We start from the raw sequence: 24,560 nt of genomic DNA on the forward strand, positions 1-24,560 counted from the left end.
ACCATTTCATAATTCTTAAAGCCCTTGGCCTTCCCTTCACCTGAGAAAAGAGCCCTAGCTTGTTCAGCCTTTTCCTGACACCGAAATGCAGGTGAGCAATTTTAGGGGCAAAGGAATGATGACATCGGGAATCTACCCAGTGTCGGCAAGCCTCACGCTCGGGCCAAAGTCTGGCATGAATCAGTTTCTGAGCCTTGTCACTTCAACACTGGATTATTGTTTGCGATGGAAACTCCCCGTTAACATGTACAGGACAAGTTGCCAAACTTTTGTATGTTTTTCCCCTCTTTGCCCAATCTCAACTGTCATCTAAACATAAAAATAGATTGAGCAGCACTGGGGAGTCAGGACTGGCGAATAAGATTATTTGAATCTCTAAACCAATTCACTTACATTAAGTATGAGAGGAGGGTTGTCTTGTAATTTAATGTCCAATTATTTAGCATCCTGTTGATCATTTTGGAAACTTTCCTGTTGTGCTTTGGGTAGATTGAACTCCTGAGGCCTAGTTACAAAGCAGCCTGGGAGTAAATTATCTGCTGAGGGGATTGTGGAGGGAGGGGCAGTGAGGTAGAATGTTGGAAATGTTTTTGTGGGGGTGGTGTGTGTGTGTGTGAGGGCAGCACTGTGTTCTGAGTAATGTTTGTCCTATACTTTCTAGATGATTATTCTGTGGATTACACCACCAACTACATGATGACCTTCGCGACGGTGTTCGCTGTCATGTTTAATGGCTGCACTGGTATCATGGCTGGCTCCAATATGTCTGGTAAAGATCTCCCATCTCTTCCCTAATTCAGGGGCACTGAATTGTGTGTCACACTCCCTTGTGTTGGAGCTGTGGTGTAGTGGTTATGTTTTTGGACTAGTAACCCAGAGGCCTGAGCTCATGGTCTGGAGGCATGAGTACAAATCCCATCGTGGCAACTGGAATACGAATGCAGTTTACTAAAATCTGGAATAAAATGTTTGACCCATTAATAATGTTTTTTTTTTAAAAATCCCCATCTGGTTCACTAATCCCCTTCAGGAGAGGAAATCTGCCATTCCGGCCTGGTCTACATGTGACTCCAAACCCACGGCAATGTGGTTGACTCTTAACTGTCCCTTTGAAATAGTCTAGCAAGCCGCTTAGTTGTATCAAACCCCCTGTGGGGGGTGCAGGAAAATAAAGCACTGGGTGTGCCTACACCACATGGATTGCAGTGGTTCAAGTAGGTGACTCAGCCCCACCACCTTCCCGAGGGCAATTGGGGATGAGCAACAACTGCTGGCCTTGCCAGTGACACCCACATCCCGAGAACGTGTATAAAATATGAAGCTCTTCTGTTGCAATCTCGGGTGAGCGGTGATCGAGGATCAAACTCTGGTCTGTGCACTTGAGCTTATTTCCAAACTCCTCGCACCCAAACACACACCGACCCTCTCTCGCACTCATCCAGTGTTCGCTGACCTCCATTGGCTCCCAGCCCAGCTGAGCCTCCGATTTGACCCATCTCGGCTTTGCTTTTGGACCCTGTCCGTGTATTTGCCCCTCCCTATCTCTTCCAGCCCTTTGACCTCTGCACTCCTCCAATTCTGGCCTCTTGCTCACCCCCTGATTTTAGTCGCTGCACCATTTGGTGGTCGTGTCTCCTGTCAGTCTGGGCCTGAAGATCTGGAAATCCCTCCCATGTCTTATTTAATAATCCTTTTAAAGACACTTTTTTAAAAAAATGACCTCTTGTGATTGAAAGTTGAGATCTCCTTGGGTGTCCCGGTGATGTGTAAAATATGAGTTGAGGGCTGTATGGCTTCCCCTTCACAGCATCGAGCTGTGCCATTAACCCCAGCCCTAGTTCCTTTCTATAATATAGCTGGAGAGGTGATCCAGTTGCCTCTGCCCATCCATTAAAACCCCAGGAGGGACATGGTAGCTAATGGCCCCCAAGTGAGGGCCTCACTCGGGTGAATACCCCTCCCTTGTGACTGGGACTTCAGAAGAGGGAAGCGTTCATCTTGTGGCCTTCTGTAAATGTTGACTGGGGCCTGGCTGTTGTGGTATTGACTCTTCTTCACTTTCCAGGGGATTTGAAGAACCCAAGCTACTCAATTCCCAAAGGCACGGTCATTGCTGTCATCTATACCTTCCTGGTCTACCTACTGCTGTTCTTCCTAGTCAGCTTTACCTGTGACAGGTGAGGTCCCAACAAATCCCGAACTGACCTCTGCCTCCTGCAGAGGGTTGAAGTTTGTTTGTTTGAGGGGTAGTGGGGGGGTGGTTTTTGTAAACTGTCGAGCACTTCTCTTGTCCACCCTCTTCTCCAAGTTGAAGTAGGAGATGTCATTTTGGATGTGCAAAACGGAGATTCCCCATCTTCAGGGATGTGGTAGGATAAGTGACTAACTTGATCCCAAGAAAACCCTGCTAGTGCCATGAGGAAAGCTGCCCCTTGCTACTTTGTCACGCGTTGGCGTACTGAACTGGCTCTGCCAGTGGAATTTTATAATGGGTCAATCTGCCCATCTGCTCTGTGCTGGTATTTATGCTCCACCCTATCCTCATCTCACCCCCTCCAGTGTTTATGGCTAGTTCAGTTTCTGGTCAATGGTAACCTCCAGGATGTTGATAGTTGGGGGTTCAGTGGTGGTAATGCCATTGAATGTCAAAGGCGATGGTTGGATTCTCTTGTTGGAGATGGTCATTGCCTGGCACATTCTCCCTCGTGTTTATCCAGTTTCTCCTTAAATGTACCTATACTATTCACCTCAACCACTCCCTGTGGTAGCGAGTTCCACATTCTCCCCATGAGATCCATGTTTGGTCCCCTGAATCTTGTTGGGACCTGCTTGTAATTTGTGCAACTTCAAATTGGACATCAATTGTAACAATACAGAACGAGGTATTTTAATGAGCTCCTGTTACACAGTCCAACATGAGTATCTCACACTCCACAACTCAATGTGACTACAGTGTAACTCAAGGCTCTTCTACCAGCTCCTACATTTTTTTTGATCTGCACATTTCATGCATGCTACCACAGCACATGGAGGTCATGTGGCGCAGTGGATAGCTTCCCTGCCTCTGAGCCAGAAGCTCTTGGGTTCGAGTCCTGCTCTCGAACTTGATACGGATGATGTGTTCATAACGTGGCAGGTGGTAAGAACGGGAGATTCCTGGTCAGCCATGTGATGGAAAGGACTTTGGAGCCTCTACCATCACTACCCATAGCTCCAGACCACAACATGCATGTAAACATACATGTTGCCACAGCAACTGGGGCTGCATGAGCTGTAACAAACCACAACAAAAATTGGAATGTTCACCATTCATGACTCAGATACTGAAGCAGTCCATGTCCAAATGCAGCAAGGCCTGGGCAATATCCAGGCTTGGGCTGACAAGTGGCATCTTTGATTCACACCACACAAGTGTCAGGCAATGACCATCTCCAACAAGAGAGAATCCAACCATCACCCTTGACATTCAGTGACATTACTGTCACTGTCAACATCATGGGGGCTACATTGACCAGAAACTGAACTGGACTAGCCATATAAATACAGTGGCTATAAGAGCAGGTCAGTTTGGGAATTCTGCCACCACTTCCACAAGGTCTGTCCATCCACAGGAGTGTGATGGAATACCCCTCCCGTTGCCTGGATGAGTGCAGCCCCCACAACACTCAAGAAGCTTGACACCATCCAGGACAAAGCAACCTGCTTGACTGGCACCCCATCCACAAACATTCACTCCCTCTACCACTGACGCACAGTAGCAGCAGTTTGTACCATCTACAAGGTGCACCACAGGAACTCCACAGACTGCACCTTCCAAATCCATGGACTGCTACCATCTAGAAGGACAAGGGCAGCAGATGCATGGGAACACCACTACCTGGAAGTTCCCCTCCAAGCCACTCACCGTCCTGACTTGGAAATATATCGCTGTTCCTTCAGTCGCTGGGTCAAAATCCTGGAACTCCCTTCCTAACAGCACCGTGGGTGTACCCTGCAGCAGTTCAAGAAGGGATCTCACCACCTTGAGGGCAATTAACGATGGGCAACAAATGTTGGCCTAACCAGTGGCACCCATTCATCCCATGAATGAATGGAAAAGATGGCATCAGAGAAGCAACAAGCCAAGAAGATGTACTTGGTTCATCCCTAGATCTCCTAAATCATTGTCATGGTTATATGGTCCACTTAAGGTCTTCCAATCACTTTACTATAGACAGTGATCAGTGTATCAGGACACTGATCTTCGCATTCCTTATTCTTGCCTTAAGACTGTTTCACAAAGTGTTCCCGTTTAGCAGAAAGCTGTTTTAATTCCACAAACAGCTGAGGAAATTTGAGTACTGGAGTAGAGCCCATTTTCCCCAGCCCTCCCATTGTCATATCCATCTCAATGCTGAGCACCCTCCACGTTAAATTCATTAGATTATCCCGACCGTGGTGATGTTCTACCTGTTTGGGTTTTGATCATCTACCCTGGACTGAGCAACTTAATCTCTGGGGCCTCACTGTATCTCTCTCTCTCTCTCTCTCTCTCTCTTTCTCCTTCTGCTGCTTAGGGCACTACTTAAAGGGGATTACATCTTCTTCCGTCAAATCAATGTCTGGCCCCCGTTTGTGGTAATCGGCGTTTATGCTGCCTCGCTGTCTGCATCAATGAGCACCCTGATAGGGGCATCACGTATCCTACACGCCCTGGCCAGGGATGACCTCTTTGGTAAGTTCATTTGTGTCTTAAACCAATTAAAGAGGGGTTTTTTTGGTTGAAAAATCAAGGTGCAAGTGCCGCATTGATACAAATAAAACCAGTAAATCATAATTCACGTCTATAGCTATGTCAATCATGGAAATGGGGTATAAAATTGCACAATTATCATTCCGATATATAAATAATTACAATGCAAAATGCAGGTCCCCTTAATTTACAGAATAAACTGTATGGCTGATACATTGTCAGGCTGATTTCCTTAAATTCTCAATCATTTACGGACTATTTGAGTTTTATAGAGCAGGGAATTGGGCTGTCTCATAGCCTGTTCGTTCTATATGTTTGCAAAATGGTGTCTTTTCTCTTGATGCCACCACACATTTCCTTTTGTGCAATTGTGGCAATGGGACGTGGGATTGAAGAGTTTTCCAGTCAAGTTCTGACTAACTGCTTTTTTTTTTTAAAGCAAGGGAACATGCATTCAGCTGTTTGAGTCAGTAGTTTTTGGTATGAGTTGCCCAGGATCAGTTTGAGCTGATTTCTGAACGCTTTCGAGCTTATTCACATGCTGTTTTGCTAAGCTCAGCATTCCAAACCGGTGCTGCCTATTGGAGCGTGCATCTTGTGTAACTAGTAAACACTGAATAGGTTAGCTCGAAGACAGACATTAGCATGCAGTGGGGGTGGTTTACATCCAGGATCAGAACGGCTGTAGCATGGGTTCAGTACAGAAGGAAACTGTGCACTCTGGAGTTGCCCTGCCAGGAATGATTGGGCAATGTGAAACATGGGGTGGGTGCGATCTCGGGGTAGGGGGGCTGATCGTTTTAGGATGGAGGTCGGAGATGAGAAATTCCCTTACTCGGGGGTTCTGAGTCTTTGGAATTCTGAGGGCTATGTGGTCGCCTGCACCCATTTCTTATTTTCGGAGGTACCATAATTGAATACATGTGAGGCCGAGATGGACAGGTTTTTTTGGGAATCTATGGATATGGAGAGCGGGCAGAAATGTGGCAGGAGATGAACCATGGCCCTACTGAATGGAGGAGCAGACTTGAGGGAGCAGTGTCATCTTCTGCTGTTCTCCACTTTCATGGAAGGGGGTGAGAGGTGATGAAGCTGTCTGCAAGCAGTGTTGGAGTGAGGTTAGCCCTGCTGTAGGGAGGGAGACGGGTTGAGACTTGGCAGGAAAGGGGCCGATCTGGAAATTGGGGAAATGGTGTGCCAGGAGACGGCACGGGCTTGAAGATTGGGGGCCCCAGGGAGGGTCAACGATGAGATCCTTCAAAACCCCACTTGCCGAATTCAAAATTACATCGAAGATTACAGCACAGAAACGGGCCAACTGATCCATGCTGCTGTTTTATGTTCCACGTGAGCCTCCTCTACCCTCTCCATCTCACCCCATCGCTATATTCTTCTATTCCTGTTCTAATCTCCCTTGAGGGAGGAGAGAGGGGAGGGAATTCCAGAGCTTTGTGATGTGGTGTTGGGGGAGGTGGGTGGGTGGGGGGGGCGGGGGGGGGGGGGGGTGCGGTGGCGGGGTGGGGGGGTGCGTGGCCACCAGTGGTGGAATTGGGAAACCGGCCAGAGGGAGGAACTCTTGAGCTCTGGAGGTTGTCAGGGAGGAGGTGGTTACGGAGATTCACAGGAATGGAACTGTGAAAAGAGGATGAGAGTTTTTAGATTGACTCCTGGTCTGACAAAGCCTCTGGTGTAGGTCAGCGAGTGGAGGGGTATGAGTGAAAGGGGATTGATGCAGGAGACAACGTGGGCATCAGAATTTACCCCAATACATGGTTTGATTTTTCTACACAGGGATCATACTGGCCCCTGCAAAGAGAACCTCCATGACAGGAAACCCCTGGGTCGCCGTTCTCTATACCTGGTTAATGGTTCAGGTAAGACTTGACACCTGGATCTTAAGTGTCCATCCTGTAAAGCTACTCTGCGCAGGAGGAGGCTGTTCAGCCCCACCCCCTTGGGCCTATCCCACCATTCGGTTTGATGATGGCTGACCTGTATCTCTGATGTCTACCCGTCTTTTGATTCGCGTTCCTTTAATGCCACTTCCCAATACAAGCCTGTAGCCCTCGAGAGCTGAACAATTTTTTTTTTTTTTTGAGCCCCCACACCCCTTTTGGATGTTCCGCCAACCTCTGTGGGTGGGAACTTGGAAATGCCTGCTGAATTCCCTCCTGAATATCCTAGCTCGAATGGCCAGTCACAGAATGGCCTTCCATTCGGTCCCTCATGTCGGTGTTATCTCTCTCTACAAGACTAACTTGGCTAGTCCCACTCCCCCATCTTCTTCCCTGTTGCCCTGCAAATATTTTTCCATTTTGGATGATTATCCAATTCCCTTTCAAAAGCCATGATTGAATTTGTCTCCAAACACACGCGGGCAGAGAATTCCAGACCCTAAACACTCGCTGCGATTTTAACAACAAGTTGCTCCTCCTGTCAGATTTGGTTCTTTGACCTTTGAACCCTGTGACCTCTGGCTCTTTGTTTCCACCAATGGGAACTGATTGGATTTACTGTCCGAAACCCTCATGGATTTGACCACCTATCAAAACAATTAGCCCCCATTCATTCTCTTTGTCTTGTCTTCTCTTTTTTTACCCCCCCTTCTCTCTTGTGTTCCGTCACCCCCCTCTTTCTCTCTTTTCCCCTCCTTTTCCCCCACCCATATACATTTGAGAACCCCTTGTTCAGTTGTTTATGGGTTGGGTTCTAGGATGAGGTTAAATGTCTTGCAAAGACTTGCTCCCCGAGCTCTTGAGCAGTTGTTGTGAAAAGTCAACAGACGCAGTGCCTGAAGTGTTGGGTCACGTACCCACCCAGTCAGGGGACAGTGCATTTAGAGTCGCCGCTCAGGGAGCTCTTCCCCGTGGACTGCACCCTCAGTGGAAGGTTGGCATCACCTTTTGGAGGGGAGTTGATTGGGGAAGTTACTTCTGAAGTGTTTTGGCCCACGTGAATTATGTCTCTCTTTGTTTTTTTTCTAGTCTGTGCTGTTTGCAGGTAAACTGAACACGATCGCTGGCATCGTCACCATCTTTTTCCTGATGGCCTATGCTGCTGTTGACTTGGCCTGTTTGGCACTGGAATGGGCCTCCGCACCCAACTTCAGGTAGTTCACCTTTCCCCTTCATTGTGATCTCAGTCAAGCATTGGGCAATCTGAGCAAATAACACCTAGTTCCAGGCTTGCGTAAGGCTGTGATACAGTAAAACAGAGGGAGGAATACATTTTACACTAGTAAGGGAGTTAATAGCCAGATCTGAAAAGCTTTAAAACTCTGCTGAAAAGAGAGCCATTGATGCCGAAGCTTTTCCTCTACTGTTTGATGCAATTCTGCAGTTGAGCACTTGCTGAACAATCCTGAATGCGCCACTAGCTACACTAACAACCGATTTTTAAAACAATCGGTCAAACTCGTCACATTGCTCACTTACACTCACTAGCAGTGGCGACCATTCAGATGTTGGGACTCGTTCTCTGCAAACAAAAGGAATATGTTTAAGCCTTGTCTCTTTAATTTTTGGAATCGCTTGGAGCCTCCATGGCAACATGTTGGCCAATCAGCACCCCTTTTCTTTCCTGTTGTATGCATTGATGTGGTTGCCAGATTTCAAACAAACATTCTTGTTTGTCCTGATGAGTGCAAGACAAAGAGCTTTGACAGCATGTCTTTTTTTAACATTCTGTAGTACCAAACTTCACAAGGTAATCGGTAAAAGGACCAGATGGAGAGACAGGATTGAATGCGTTGACTGAAAGGGTGGTGGAAGGAGATTCCATCGATAAAAGGAATTGAATGAATGCTTGAAAAGCGGAAGTGTGCAGGGGAACTAATCAGAGCTCTTCGAAAGAGCTGGCCTAGACACGATGGGCTGAATGGAATCCTTCTGTGCTGTAAGATTCAATATTGGTGAAGGTTACTTGAAGGAACTTTTTTTCTTGCATTTGAAGGCAGTTCAGAGAAGCTCCTGGGATGAAAGGGTTTTCCTTTATGAGGAAAGATTGAGCAGGCTGGGTCTATGCTCATTTGGAGTTTAGAATAGTGAGGTGGTCTTATTGAAATAGTGTATCCTGAGGGGGCTTGACAGGATAGATGCTGGGAGGATGTTTCTTCATTGATGACACGAGATGGTCTTCCAACACTTTCAGTATTTAGCTCACTAGTTGAGCACTTGCCTTTCAATGTCTCGAATGGTGATTTTGTTATTTTCCCTTTTTCCTCTTGACAGGTTTTCAGGAGGGCAGGTTATAGATACAAGGAGAAAAAGCCAGTTAGCTATTATTGTGGAATTACTGGAATCTTACACACAGGAGCAAGAGGTTTTAAGTCTTTTTTCCTTTCGGGCTAGGAGCTATTCCGATGTATTGTTCTCGCACAAAACCTGATCAGGAGCCAAACATTGTTGCCAGGTAGTTCCCCATTAAACCAGACTCCTCTCAGCACCATCCTGTCTTTCATGACACACTTTGTTCCAGAGCAGTGACATTGTATATATCCTTCACACTGTTTTAGTAGACATGTCCTTCAAACTGCAACCAGTGTAATTTTAATCCACAGTCCAACAGAAATAAAAAGATACATTCTTTAACAACAGTTATGAGCAAACTCCATGCTTGCTTCTAAACAGGTCTCTGTCTGGTCCACAACCGACTCTCCTCTTGGGTCATGTCTCTTTACATCACACTGAGTGGTATTGTTTCCCAGTCCCACCTTTAACCCTTGCTATGTCGAATACCTTTGTACAGCAGTTATCAAATATATTCAAGGCTGAGTTAGACAGACTTTTGATTGACAAGGGAATTGAAGGTTATGGGGGTGCTGGCAGGAAAGGGGAGTTTAAGGCCACAATTGGATCAGTCATGATATCAAATGGCAGAGCAGGCTTGAGGGGCTAAATGGCTTAATCCTATTTGTGTTTGGTTTAGCCTTTCCTCCAAGTATTTTCTTTTTTCCTCCCTCTCCCTGACCTCCTGGGTGGGTGCAGCCAGTCTTAGGAGAATATCAAGGACCTTCTATATCTGGCAGCTTGCTCGATTTGGTTATAAGGTCTAACTGGGCCTTGATTTGGAGAATGAGTGTCTGTTCCAGCCTCTAAAGGCTCCCCGCCACTTGATCCCTAGAGGAGAGGACGTTGGCCTCCTAACAGTTTTGAGGAGGGGGTGGGGGGTGGAGGAAAGAAGAGGGAGCGAGATGGTGGCAGAGTGGTAATATCACTGGACTATAGTAATCCAGAAGCCCAGGCGAATGCTCTGGGGACACAGGGTTCAAATCCCACCATGGCAGCTGGTGGAATATGAATTCAATCCACATTTCGGGTAATGAAAGATGACCATGACAACTATTGTTGTAAACACCCATCTGGTTCACCTTCCTTTTTAGGGAAGGAAATCTGCCATCCTTACCCGGTCTGGCCTACCTGTAACTCCAGACCCACAATGTGGTTGACTCTTATCTGGCGCTCGGGTCAAGGGCAATTAGGGATGAGCAACAAATGCCGCCTTTGCCAGTGATGCCCACATCCCATGAAAGGATTTTAAGAAAAGAAAAATAAAGTCCTCCTGCCTCTCCCCTTGCATTTGATCCTCGTTCACTGGGCTTTCTCTTTCCTTCAGGCCTACTTTCCAACTCTTCAGCTGGCACACGTGTTTGCTGGGGATAATTGGTTGCCTGGTGATGATGTTCCTGATCAACCCGGCCTACGCTTCCTGCGGGATTGTCGTCATGCTGATCCTCCTGGTGGTGATCCACTACCGGTCTCCCACCAGCAGCTGGGGCTACATCAGCCAAGCCCTCATATTCCATCAGGTGAGCACAGCCACCGACTTTGTCCAAGGTCGGCAATTCTGGGGGGGTGGTGGTGGTGGTGGTGCGGGGAGCGCTCTTTATCCCTCCCCCCACCTCGTTCCTGGAGGAGATGCTAAGATGAGGCCTGAGGCCTAGTCTCGTGGGTGAACGTAAAATGTCTGATTTTGAAGAAGGGGTCCCCCTCATAAATGTCCCAAAATCCTTTGCGGCCAATGAAATTCTTTAAGAAGTGTTGTCGTGTAGGAAATGTGGGAGCTTGCTGTGCACGTGATACATGGATTGGTATGCAGACACACCAAGTGATTAGGAAGGCAAATGGAGTGTTGGTGTTTAATACATGAGGAGTGGAATATAACAGTAGGGAAGTTTTACTGCAGCTGTACAGGGCCTTGGTGAGACCACATCTGGAATACTGTCTACAGTTTTGGTCTGCTCCTTTGAAAAAGGGTATGATTACATTAGAAGCAGTTCAGAAGGTTCACTCTACTCACTCCTGGATGAAGGGTTTATCTTATGAGGAAAGGTTGGGCCTGTGCTCATTGGAGTTTAGATGAGTGAGAGGTGATCTTATTGAAACATAAGATCCTGAGGGGACTTACAGGGCAGACACCAGAAGTATGTTTCCTCCTTCGGGAGGGAATCTAGAACTAGGGGTCACAGTTTAAGAATAAGGGGTCTCCCTTTTAAAACTGAAGTGAAGAGAAATTTTCTGAGGGTCATTGGTCTGTGGAATTCCCTTCCCCAGAGATCAGTGGAGGCTGGGTCACTGAATATATTCAAAGCTGAGTTAGACAGATTTTTGATTAACAAGGGAGTCGAGGGTTATGGGAGGGCAGGCGGGAAAGTGGAGCTGAGACGCAACCAGGTCAACCATGATCTTATTGAATGGTGGAGCAGGCTTGAAGGGCCGAATGGCCTACTACAATGTTCAAACAGTAACGTGATAATGGACCAGCTAATCTGGTTTTTATGATTTTGATTGAAGACTGAATATTGGCCCTGGGGTTTTTGGGGGGGCAGGTGGGTGGGGAGAAAGCAGAGGTGGAGCTTGCTAGACCATCCTGCTCTTCCATTAGCGGGCATGGTAAGGTGGACACCAACCATCAAGGGCAACCTCTGTTTTTCAGCATCTAGACAGAAAGACGGCACCTCCAACAGTGCAGCACTCCCTCAGGGCTGGCACTGGGAGTGTTGGCCTAGATCACAGGCTCGAGGCTCTGGACTGGGACTTGACCCACAACCCCTTTCTGACCAGGGAACGCTCTTGACCCGATGAAACTCGCGGGGACTCCGACGGAAGAGACCGCGTGCGTTTATTTGTCTTAATCTTTCCAGGTGAGGAAGTATTTGTTGCTGCTGGACATTCGGAAGGAACATGTCAAATTCTGGAGGCCTCAGATCTTGCTCATGGTGGCCAATCCGCGGACTAGCGCTCAGCTCATCACCTTCATCAACGACCTGAAGAAGGGGGGGCTTTTCGTGTTGGGCCACGTGGAAATCGGGGACCTCGGTAAGATGGCCTCTTGCATGTAGAGGGGTGTGGTGGGTTGGGGGGGGTTCACTGTTGCAGTACAAAGCGGCATCTGGAACCTTCCATGTATGGTTGTTCTCACACGAGGCCTAGCCTCAGGCTGAGTCACCATGTGTCTGATTCCTGTTCCCAGCCTGATGTAGATACTCCCAGCAGCTTTGTCTGAGAAACCTGTACTTTTACATGCATGTTGTAGTCTGGAGCTACGGTTGAGGATCCATTTTCTGTCCATCACATGGCTGACCAAGAATCTCTCCTGCTCTTACCACCTGCCATTGGTGTGTTTGCAAGGATTTGCAGGCCGATATTCGACCTGTTTTGGCTGGGTTATGAACACCTCCCTCTCGGCCATCAAGTCCCGGAGTGGGACTCGAACCTGGAGTTTCTGGCTCGGGCCACAACTGTGCCACAAGACCCTTCAGATCCGTGGTAGAGAACGTAAAATCCTGCAGATGCTGAAAATGTTGCAATGTAACCTGGAAATGCTTACCTGTGGGTTTGGGTGGTAGACGTGAAGCATTTGTGGTTGAATAGCCCAGCAAAACTGAGCATCTTGGGCAATGTCATTGTTTTAATCCTTTAAAAACTTTGCACCGACTGCAGTCATGACAGGCTCAGTTTCCCTAGTCACCGACTCCATCCCTCTCCCTGGTAACTCGAGGCTGATTTCAACCTGTTGGTAACCTCCGGTGATGTATTTGACCCCAAGTTGAACTTCTGTCCGCATGTGTGTGCCAGCACTAAGGCCACCTATTTGCATCGCTGTAATGTTACCAGCCCCAGCTCATCTACTGCTGAAACCCTCATCCAGGCCTTTTATTACCTCCTAGAAGTAACTATTCCTGGCTGTTCTACTCTCCATAAACTTGAAGTCATCCAGAACTCTGCTCCTTTACCCTCACCAAGTCCCATTCCCCTATCGTCCTTGCGCTTATTGACCTACAGTTGGCTCCTGGTTAAGCAACACCCCAATTTTTGTAAAGTTACCAGCTTTGTTTACAAATCCCTCCATAGCCTCACCTCACCCTGTCTCTCTAATCCCTGACCCGACCACTCTCCCAATCTCTGCGCTCCTCCAATTCTTCTGGGCTCTTGAGCGTTATCTGTTTTTCCCCACCCTTGGCCCATCTGCCTTAATATCTCCCGATGTGGCTCAGTGTCCAATTTTGTTGCTGTGAAGTGGGTTGTTTTGTTTTGTTAAACGTGTTATATAAACCCAAGCTGCGCTGTGATTGTCTGACAATCGGACCAACCTCTTTAATTTTCTGTGGCACTTGTGCGCGCACAAGACTATTGCGGTGAAGTCCTGCCCTTCACAGGGGGCTTACACTCCTGCAAAATCTCGAACGGGGAACATGTTTTTGAATTTGACTCGATTTTTAGATGGGGTCCAGTCATGCGAGGGCAGTCTTGGATTCTCCAGTAAAACTGTGGTGCAGTACCTGTATACGACAGATGGGGGAGCCTCTCTTCGATGTTAAATCTTCACCGGTGTGTCGCTCAGAGCCATTATTGCAGCTCTGGACCCAGCAATTCTGACATGTTCGGGTTATCCCCTTTTTGTTCGGGCTGCACTTCAGCTGAAACTATTTCAGTCTCTGCTCCATCATGGCTGCCATCTCCTTCGGTGGGGGGGAGAGAGAGAGAGAGAGAAGAAACCGTGGGTAAGCGAAGATTGCTCATGCCATGGGCAGTGCTGTGCACAAAGTGTGGGTAAGTGAGAATGCGAATGAGCAAGTCACAAACGGAGGGACTTTACTGTAATAAACTTCACAGTCCCTAACTTGCCAGGTGAACAGTAGAAGGGCCCGACTTCTCATCGGTGCTAACTCAGTAGACTTGGTGCCTTGCACAGTTCTGTCAAGGGTTGAACAGGCTTCAAGGGTGTTCCTGCACACAAACCATCCTCTCCCTTCAGAGGTAGATGAGACACAAGCCACAGTCATTCAAATGTGAGGAGCTCTTGAAATTCTCAACCCCAGAACGCCAGCTCCCATCCACCAAGTCACGTTCAGTATGGTGCTCACTAGCTCCTATTGTTCTTTTTTCCAGTTTGTGTGTTTTATGTTTCTGATCTACTTTGGAGCAACACAGAGATGGCAATATTTTCTCTTAAGTTTGCAACAGGTTTATTTAGCGTTTTAAAATATCTCTGCAATCATAATGCCTGTGCCCCAGGCTTCCAGGTCTGTCTTGAGCTGAGTCCACACACCGACTTAATCAATCAAACGTAGACAGCACAGATCAGCTATCAGACTCTCCTAATCAAACACAGAACAATTAAACCATTGAACGCTGCACCCATCTACCAGAAGTCGTCAGCTGGACAAGTATGTTATGCTCCTGTGGGGAGAGGATGGGGGGGGCAAGTTTTCTGTGTCTCTCCCCACAGAATGGGAGCAGGCCATTCAGCCCATTAAGCCTGCTGTACCATTCAGCTAGCCCATGGCTGATCATCTACCTCAATGCTACTTTCCTGCACTCCCTGTATCACTTGGATGTCATTATCTAGAAATCTATCAATTTCTGTCTTGAACATATTCCATGACTTGAGTTTCTACAGTGCCCTGGGGTAGAGGATGGTTTATATTGTAACGCTGGACATTTGAGAGTATAGTTAGGATCTTTAATTTACAAAAAAAAGTCTTTGGTGATTTTTGGTGTGCTGAAGTGAGTGTTGTCCTCTAATGTGGGTTGTACACCCAGAGCTAAAAACTTGTCTGCTCTTACAGACACTCTGCCCACTGACCCCATCCAGCCACAGTACAACTTCTGGCTCAGCCTGGTGGACAAGTTGAACGTCAAGGCATTTGTGGATCTGACTCTGTCTCCGACAGTCCGCCAAGGGGTGCAGCATCTCCTCCGCATAACGGGACTCGGTAAGGGCCAGCAGGAGTCATTACAGCACAGGAAGAGGCTACACCAGCTCCCTGGGGAGCGAGCCAGTCAGTCCCATTCTCCCCCCGCCCCCCACCCCCCCCCAGCTCTATCCCTGGAGCCCTGTGAGTTTATTTCCCTCAAGTGTCCATCCAACTTCCTTTTTGAAATCATTCATGGTCTCCACTTCCGCCACCCTCATCTCTGCCTTGGAAAATTGAGAGCTGGCTTCAAGAGGTGGAGAATGTTGGAGAGTCTGGGGATGAGGCAGGCATGAATGCAGTGGAACACTTTTTTTTAATAAAAACGTAGGCCATTTGGCCCCTCGAGTCTGCTCTGCCATTTGATAAGATCATGGCTGATCTGACTGTGGCCTTAACTCCACTTTCCTGTCTGTCCCCCTTAACCCTTGACTCCCTTTTCAACCAACTCAATATAACTCCAGCTTCAACACATTCAACGACCCAGCCTCCACTGTTCACTGGGGGAGAGAATTCCAACTACCCTCGGAAGAACTTCCTCCTCATCTCCGTCTTAAAGGGGGAACCCTAATTTTGAAACTCTATGCCCCCTAGTTCTAGATTCCCTCACGAGGGGAAACATCCAGCATCCACCCTGTCAAGCCCCCTCAGAATCGTAATGTTTCGCTAAGATCACCTCACTCTTAACTTCAACGAGTAGAGGGTCAACCTTTCCTCATAAGACAAACAACCCCTTCGTCCCAGGAATCAACCTGGTGAACATTCTCTGAACTGCTTCCAATGCAAGTATGTCCCTCCAGTAAAGAGACACCAAAACTGCATGTGATAATTCTGGTGTGGTCTCTCCAATGCCCTGTACAGTTGTAGCAAGATTTCTTATTTTATTACTCCATCCCCCCTTGCAATAAAGGTCGACATTCCAATTGCCTTCCTAGTTACCTTTACCTGAAGGTGTGATTTATGTACAAGGACACCCAGATCCCTCTGTACTGCAGTCCCCTCTCTCCATTTAAATAATATCCTGCTTTCCTAACCCCACAGTAGCAAAATCTACCACAACGATGAGGAAGGAATTTTAAAAAAAGCTTAAATAAAAACACAAAATGCTGGAAAAACTCAGCAGCCCTGGCAGCATCTGTGGAGAGAGAGAAAAAGTTAATGTTTTGAGTCTGTATGACTCTTCAGAGCTGAAGAGGTAGAAATGTGGTGGATTTTATACTGTTTGTTGGGGGGTGGTGGAGAAAAATAGGTCAGGGATAGGTGGGACAAAGATGTCATGGACACAAGATAAAGGGAGTGTTGATGTTAGTGGTAAAGAAAAGCTTTAGTCTTTAACACTACCATCTCGTGCTTGCTCATGCTCTGCAGCAAGGGTTTGGGCACCAGCCAAGTGACTAGATGGCCCTGTTGACTTTCCGGGAAGGGTTAACTGCAGTTGTTCTCTTGTCCTGCAGGTGGCATGAAACCCAACACACTGGTCCTCGGTTTCTACGACCACTGCGTGCCGGAGGATTACTTCCTGTGCGACCCGGCCTTCAAAGACGCCAAGGAGAACGACCACTTTGGCGTGGACATTGCCTCCTTGCAAGCCCACTTCCCGCCCGTCCGGGACGGAGAGACCAGCAGGAGCCTGACGGAGGCGGAGTACGTCGCCATCATCTCGGACGCCCTCAAGATGCAGAAGAACGTTTGCCTGGCCCGCTATTTCTTCACCATGAACAAGAAAGACCTGTTCGCCAAGAAGCGGCCGGAGCGGGTGTCCATCGACGTCTGGCCCCTGAACCTCTTGAGGCCTGACAGCACCAACTATGTGGACATGTGCAGCCTCTTCCTGCTCCAGATGGCCTGTGTCCTGACCATGGTGGTCTCCTGGAAGGGCGCCCGGCTGCGCATCTTCCTGTGCATCGAGTCCGGTGACGACAGCTGGATCAAGAAGGAGGAGAAGCTGAGGGAACTCCTGGACAAGCTGCGGATCAAGGCCACCATCAAGATAGTGACCTGGGACGACGTGGTGTCCTTGCACTGGCAGAGCCGGCTGTCCGGCGAGGAGCACGAGGCGGCCCGCCACTCGAGCGGCGACCCCTCGGCCCTGATCTCGGACGAGTACCTGCGGGCCGCCAACAGGATGGTACTCGACCAGGGCTTCCACACGGCCGTCAGGTTCCTCTACCTGCCCCGGCCGCCCACCGACGCTGCCCGCTCCCAGCGCTACCTGGAGCAGTTGGACATCCTCACCGAAGGCCTCGGGCCTACCCTGCTGATCCACGGCCTCACTCCAGTCACCTGCACTGACCTCTGAGGGCAGCCGACACTTGGAAACGCCAACGTCACGGGCACTAAACCTTTGAACACTGAGCTCCAAAATTGACCAACTTGTATTGAAAACAGTGACATGCCTTAGACACTTTTGAGAGGAATCATTCACATTGCCATTATTTATATTTAATAGAGGGGAATTTAATGGAAAAGATTGTGTGTAATTTGGATTTGAAAGACATTTTCTGGAGAGGCGGGGGGGGAGAAGGTGGGTCTAACTTATTAAAATTGTTAAACAATGTTTATCCTGAGTTTTTAAACCATTTCTCAAGGTTGGGATGTTACATGGTGGCCTTCATTTAAGTGTTGGCAGGAAGGTGTGTGTGTGAGGGCAATGTCCCTGCTGAGCTGGAGCTGATGTCCATTGGACATTACAGTCCAGGGCAAAGCAGCCCTGCTTGATTGACACCCCATCCACTACCTTCAACGTTCACTCCCTCCACCACCGACACACAGTGACAGCAGTGTGTGTACCATCGACAAGATGCACTGCAGCAACTCACCAAGGCTCCTTCGACAGCACCTTCCAAACCCACAACTATCTAGAAGGACCAGGGCAGCAGATAGATGGGAACACCACCACCTGGAAGATCCCCTCCGAGCCACTCACCATCCTGACTTGGAAATATATCAGCCGTTCCTTCACTGTCGCTGGGCCAAAATGCTGGAACTCCCTCCCTAACAGCACTGTGGGTGTACCTACACCACATGGACTGCGGCGGCTCAAGAAGGCAGCTCACCACCACCACCTCGAGGGCAGTTAGCGATGGGTAATAAATGCTGGCCTAGCCAGTGATGTCCACGTCCTGTGAAAGAATCTTTAAGAGAAGGCATCCACACCCAGCTTTGCAGGGAGGAGGGTGGGACCCTGGTTTGGAGGGGTGATTCTCTTTCATCCCCCTATTGTAGGAAACCTTTGCTTCTGTCCTGACTGCAGTCAGCTCCGCAGAGACCCGGAGTAATTCTTGAGTGACAGGACTATTTTTAATATATCTTTCACAGGATGTGGGCATCACTTGCAAGGCCAACATTTGTTGCCCATCCCTAATTACCTCTTGAACTGAGTGGGCTTGCTCGGGCACTTGAGTTAACCACATTGCTGTGGGTCTGGAGTCACATGTAGGCCAGACTGGGTAAGGGCGGCAGATTTCCTTCCTAAAAGGACATTAGTGAATCGGATGGGGTTTTTACAACAATCTATTTAATTCCAGGTTTATCAATTTAAACCACTGCCATGATGGGGTTTGAATCTCTGTCCCCAGAGCATTAGCCTTGGCCTCTGGATCACTAGCCCAGTGACATTGCCCCTGTGCCACCATCTCCTGGGCAGTCTCACCCCTATATATGAAGGGGAAGGTGGGAAGAGGCCATTCAGCCCCTCTCCATTCAGTGAGGTCATGGCTGTTCTGTGGCCTGACTCCACACCCTTGGACCCAGCCATTGAGATGCTGCTAACCCAGCAGTGTCCAATTGGAATCATCTTGGCCCGAGGGACTGTCACCAGTGGCAATGCGCCCTGATGTTGAGAGGATGGGTGAGGTTCATGCTAGTACATGGGAATACCAGACCTCCAAGACTTCTACTTCAGGATTCGAGATCCCGACCAGCGATGGTGGACTCTTTTTTTTAAGCAGGGATGTAACTGTAGGAGGTTACAGGGTGAGTCTGCATGGATTGTACCTCAGGTGTGAGATGTTCAGATCACTCTCCATTCCCTGCATGTGGTTGCAGTTTGACTTTTGCCATCTGATGGCATGGTTGCAGGCCCCTTCTCGAACCGCTGCAGTCCACGTGGTGTAGGTACACCCACCATGCTGTTAGGCAGTTCCAGGATTTTGGCCCAGCGACAGTGAAGGAGCGGTGATATATTTCCAAGTCAGGATGGTGTGTGACTTGAAGGGAGCTTGCCAGAGGACGACTTCCTGTGTGACCTGGCCTTCAGAGGTGGAGAATGACCACTTTTTTGGCGTGGACATTGCCGCTTTGAAAGCCCCACTGCCTGCCTGTCCAGGATGACGAGACCAGCAGGGCCCTGATGGAGGCAGAGTATGTCACCATTATGTTCCCAGGCATTGGCTCCCCTTGTCCTTCGAGGTGGTGTGGAGGTCGTGGGTTTGGAAGGTGCTGTTGAAGGAGCCTCGGTGAGTTGCTGCAGTGCATCTTGCAGGTGTACAGGATAGTGGAGCCCAACAACTGAACTGTTGAACATAGAAACTGAGCAGGGACGGGGGGTGGGGGACGGAATTACTCCTCCTCTGGACCCTGTTGCATCCTCTTGCAGTGATGAGGTATCGCGGGCGACTGTGCTTAAGGTTGGCCTGGTGGTCAATTTCTAGGAGGGCTTTCGCAGTAGGTGGCATTAGCCTGATCCTGGGCCAATACTGGCTGGTACCCGGGCCAGGGTGGACACATTGTGGAGTAGAGGAGGCGATGGCTGCTCGATTCAAACGGGATTGGAGGCCTGTGACCTTGGATTGTACTCGTGCGAAACCTGAAGTGAGATGACTCTCTGACCCCAGGTGACTTCCTCCACGACCCTGGTTTTTAACTAATACTTAACTGCCCGAGAGGCAACTGTAATTTACTTGGTGATTTTTCATGGATTGAATGTGACTTTATAGAGAAATTTAATATTTTGAAATGGCTATGACAATGACCTATGCTCTTCATTTAGATTATCTGGATTAGTTATCTTTATGGTGGCAGAGGAAGGGGGTAGGAGATGATGGCTTAGTGGTAATGTTACTGTCACTGGGCTAGTAATCCAGAGGCCCAGGTTAATGCTCTAGGCCATGGGCTCAAATCCCACCAGGTGGTGGAATAAAAAGCGAATCTGTAATGGTAACCATGACAACCCATGATCGATTGTTCTTTTTTTAATAAAACACCCATCTGGTTCACTAATGCCCCTTTTAAGGAAGGAAATCTGCCACCCTTACCCGGTCTGGCCTACACATGACCCCAGACCCGCAGCAATGTGGTTGACTCTTAACTGCCCCTCCGAAATGGCCGAGCAAGACACTCAGTTCAAGGGCAGTTGGGGATGGGCAACAAATGCTGACCTTGCCAGCGGCGCCCACGTCCCATGAAGGAATAAAGGGCGGGGAATGTGGGTTTGGCTACCTCCTGGAGAGCCATTCATTGACTGGAAATGACCCAGATTATCCTTGAGGCTTGATGGGACACTCATCCCATTTTGGGGATGGGAAGGATTGATGGGTCACTGTAGGAAGTAATGTGAAGGCATTGAGAGGGTGCAGAAAAGATTTACGAGAATAGTTCCGGGGATGAGGAACTTCAGTTGCGTAGATAGATTGGAGAAGTTGGGTCTCTTCCTTTAGAGGAAAGAAGGTTGTCGATCGAGGTGCTCAAAATCATGAGGGGTCTGGACAGAGGGAGAAACTGTTTCTGTTGGTGGAAGGATTGTGAATGAGAGGGCACAGATTTAAGGTAATTGGTAAAAGAAGCAATGGAGACATGAGGAGAAACTTTTTTTCACGCAGTGAGTGGTTAGGATCTGGAATGTGCGGCCTGAGTGGGGGAGGCAGAGTCAGTCATGGCTTTCCAAAAGGAGTTGGACAATTACCTGAAGAATGTTTGCAGGAGTATGGAGGAAAAGGGGGGGACGGGCAATGGCAGGACGAGGTGAGCAGCTCTTGCAGAGAGCCACCATGGTACACGAGGGGTCAAATGGCCACCCCCTGTGCGGTGACCATCTGATGATTGCAAGCCAGGGTGGTGGTGATCTGCCAACTGAGAATCTGACGTTGGGCTTGTGTCAATGGTTAATACTGTGTAATTTGAAACTGGAAATCCTCAACCGGTCAGGCAGCATCTGTGGAGAGAGAAACAGCCTGTACTGACCTTTCTTCAGAACTGGGAAAAGTTAGATGTTATGGGGGGTGTTAATGGGATTAATGGCTCCTTTTTCTTGTCCTCCTTCTTCTTCCTTCTTCCTCTTCCTTCCTCCTTCCCTTTTTCCCTGCCTCAACTCATTTGAAATCTGTTAAATCTCTGACTTTTTTGACTTCTTGACCAAGAGGCGGTCATGTTAACCCCATGCTTGCCTCCCCAGCAGCTACCTGCCTTGCTGAACATTCCCAGCGTTTTTCTGTCCGTGCTCCCGATTTCCGAGCATCCGCGGTATTTTGCTCCTTTTTTTAAATTAACGATTCTGCGGCGATGATTTTCTTGTTCAAACAGGATTTGTGGTCGTGAATCAGATGATGGAAGTTGGCAGTTCTACGAAACCATTAAGAGTTGATGTGCTGATCCGGTTTACTCTCCTCTCCACAGCTTGTGACATTTTTTAACTCTGGCACAGCCGTAGCTGCTTATACACGCTGTTTTGCTTTCTCTTGTGGGGTTTCCCCCTCTTTTTTTTTTTTGTCTGATCAGGTCTAGAAGTTCTGACCAACCAGCTCTCTCACCTGAAGGTAAGATGCCTCTTTTTCGTAAAAGGGTTTTGACCTTTTTTTAAATTTCCACTGGTATTTGGGATTGAAGTCATTTTTAACTGTGGGTCGTTGCCTGTGTTCATCTTTCAGCAGGGAGGATTGGTATGGGGCAAACCTTTCTTTATTCTTCCATGGGGTATACACCAATTTCAAAACTGCAGTTTTGGATCCAACTAATCTCTCCTCTCAACATGGATGTCCTGTGGTGGCAGCATCCCTGCCTCTGAGCCAGAAGGTCTGGGTTCCCCCCCCCGTGTACAGGAATAAAAATAAGTCTTGCTACAATTGTACAGGGCTTTGAGACCTCAACTGCAGTACCATGTGCTGAGCTGCCTTCTTGAACCGCTGCAGTCCCTGTGGTGTAGGTACACCCACAGTGCTGTTGGGTAGGGAGTTCCAGGATTTTGACCCAGCAATATTTCCAAGTCCGGCTTGGAGGAGAACTTCCAGGTGGTGGTGTTCCCATGTTTCTGCTGCCCTTGTCCTTCTAGGTGGTGGAGGTCACAGGGTCTGGAAGGTCTTTGAGAAATAGGAGCTGGAGTAGACCCATTCGATACGATCATGGCTGATCATTCATCTCAACTCCCCTTTCCCACTCGCTCCCCATAGCCCTTGATTCCCTGAGATCCCAAAAAAAAATCTCTATCCCAGTCTTAAATGTATTAAACGATGGAGCGTCCACAATCCTCTAGGGTAGAGATTTCCAAAGAGTGAAGAAATTTCTCCATCAATGATCGTCCCCATATTCTAGATTCTCCGACTGGGGCAAAGACCTAGCATCTTAGTATTAAAGACCGTCCAGGACAAAGCTGCCCACTTGATTGGCACCCCATCCACAAACATTCACTCCCTCCACCTCCGATGCACAGTTAGCAGCAGTGTGTGCCATCTACAAGATGCACTGTGGAAACTCACCAAGGCTCCTTAGGCAGTACTTTACAAACCCACGACTACCTCCAAAGCAAGCATATGGAGACCAGAACTGGGCATAATACTCCAAATGTGGTCTCAGCAGAGCCCTGTACAATTGTAGCAAGACTTTTTAAAAAACTATATTCCTGTACTTGAGAGACTTTTATGGTGTGTTAGTTCATGGGGTCAGAGTTGCTGTGTTGTAGACTGGAGCTATGGATAGTGATGGTAGAGGCTCCAATGGTCATTCCATAGAGCTGGAGAAGGCAGCTTCCTTAGCTGTCCAGTGCTGGAGTGGGATTCAAACCTGGATCTTCTGGCTCAGAGGCAGGGATACTACCACAGGACCTTCATGTTGAGAGAGATGAGTTGGATCCAAACTGAAGAGTGGAACAGAGTTACAAAAGGTGTAGTTTGAGTTTTGCCAAACTGGTTGCCTGCTGGCCATGAGGTCAATAGTGGATTTTTTTTGGTAGGCCAGTGATTACCTGGAATGGGTGCAGCAAGTTTAACGGCCCATCATGTCAATGCCAACTCTTTGAAAGACTGCTGTTCGGACTGCTGTTCCTGTCGCATTCTGAGATCCACACTCAGTGCCATGCGCCGCCATATGAACACACTCGACCTCTCCCTCCAGCAGCACCGCCGCACCCTTTTTCAAAGCTGCGCGTGCCCCCAGTTTCATTTTATTCTTCGCCTCATCCGTCGCCTCAACAAGAAACTTTTTCTCTTTCTCTCAAGTGCTAAGGAACGCAAGCTCCAACAACTCATCGACTCCAACACCCATCTGGGACCCTCCACCCCTGCTTGTCCCTCCATCCTCACCCCATCTTCCAATCCCAGCCCCAGCCGCGTATTCACTATACCCCCTGACCTTCCCTTCTCCGATGCTGAACGTTCAGTGCTCAGCAAAGGACTTAGTTTCATACCCTTACGCCCTCATCTCAATGAATTTCGGGCTCGGCATGATGCTGAACTCTTCTTCCGCCGTCTTCGTCTCCGTGCTCACTTCTTTGGGCAGGAGTCCTCTCCCCGTTCAACGGATCCTTTTACCCACCTCCAATATTCTCCCTCCACTTGGACCCCTCCCTCTGGATTCTTACCTTCTCTTGATCTTTTCATTGAGAACTGTCGGCGTGACATTAGCCGTCTCAATTTCTCTGCTCCTCTCACCCATTCTAATCTGTCTCTCTCTCAACTCACTGCACTCCGTTCTCTCAGGTCCAACCCCAACATTGTCATCAAACCCGCTGACAAGGATGGTACTGTTGTTGTCTGGCGCATTGACCTCTACCTCGCGGAGGCTGAGCGTCAACTCGCAGACGTTTCCTCCTACCTCTCCCTGGACCATGACCCCACCACAGAACATCAAGCCATTGTTTCCAGGACTGTCACTGACCTCATCTCCTCTGGAGATCTTCCTCCCACAGCTTCCAACTTGATAGTCGCCCAACCTCGGACGGCCCGCTTCTACCTCCTACCCAAAATCCACAAACAGAACTGTCCTGGCAGACCGATCGTGTCAGCCTGTTCCTGCCCCACGGAACTCATTTCTCGTTATCTTGACTCCCTTCTCTCTCCCCTTGTCCAGTCCCTTCCCACCTACATCCGTGATTCCTCTGACACCTTACGTCACATCAACAATTTCCAGTTCCCTGGCCCCAACCGCTTCCTCTTCACCATGGATGTCCAATCCCTCTACACCTCCATCCCCCACCAGGATGGTCTGAGGGCCCTTAGCTTCTTCCTTGAACAGAGGCCCCAACAATCCCCATCCACCACTACTCTCCTCCGTCTGGCTGAACTTGTTCTCACACTGAACAATTTCTCCTTTAACTCCTCTCACTTCCTCCAAATAAAAGGTGTGGCTATGGGTACCCGCATGGGCCCCAGCTATGCCTGTCTCTTTATAGGGTATGTGGAACATTCCTTGTTCCAGTCCTACTCC

At 48.6% G+C, this 24,560-nt stretch overlaps 1 protein-coding gene across 3 annotated transcripts in view; it reads left to right on the plus strand.

The window, feature by feature from the left end:
- Positions 1 to 17,486, plus strand: part of slc12a9 (solute carrier family 12 member 9) — a 39,454-nt gene extending 21,968 nt beyond the window's left edge. For all 3 annotated transcript variants that reach the window (XM_078533848.1, XM_078533849.1, XM_078533850.1), the window contains exons 5-13: positions 662 to 769; positions 2,066 to 2,177; positions 4,557 to 4,714; positions 6,524 to 6,606; positions 7,717 to 7,841; positions 10,346 to 10,538; positions 11,874 to 12,048; positions 14,802 to 14,948; positions 16,382 to 17,486. In XM_078533848.1, the coding sequence (XP_078389974.1) occupies positions 662 to 769; positions 2,066 to 2,177; positions 4,557 to 4,714; positions 6,524 to 6,606; positions 7,717 to 7,841; positions 10,346 to 10,538; positions 11,874 to 12,048; positions 14,802 to 14,948; positions 16,382 to 17,226 (1,946 nt within the window). In that variant the 3' untranslated portion in view covers positions 17,227 to 17,486. The remainder of the gene's footprint in view (positions 1 to 661; positions 770 to 2,065; positions 2,178 to 4,556; positions 4,715 to 6,523; positions 6,607 to 7,716; positions 7,842 to 10,345; positions 10,539 to 11,873; positions 12,049 to 14,801; positions 14,949 to 16,381) is intronic.
- The last annotated feature ends 7,074 nt before the right edge of the window (positions 17,487 to 24,560 follow it).

Source organism: Cetorhinus maximus, chromosome 34 (genome assembly GCF_964194155.1).
Source record: "Cetorhinus maximus chromosome 34, sCetMax3.hap1.1, whole genome shotgun sequence".
NCBI classification, from domain to species: domain Eukaryota; kingdom Metazoa; phylum Chordata; class Chondrichthyes; order Lamniformes; family Cetorhinidae; genus Cetorhinus; species Cetorhinus maximus.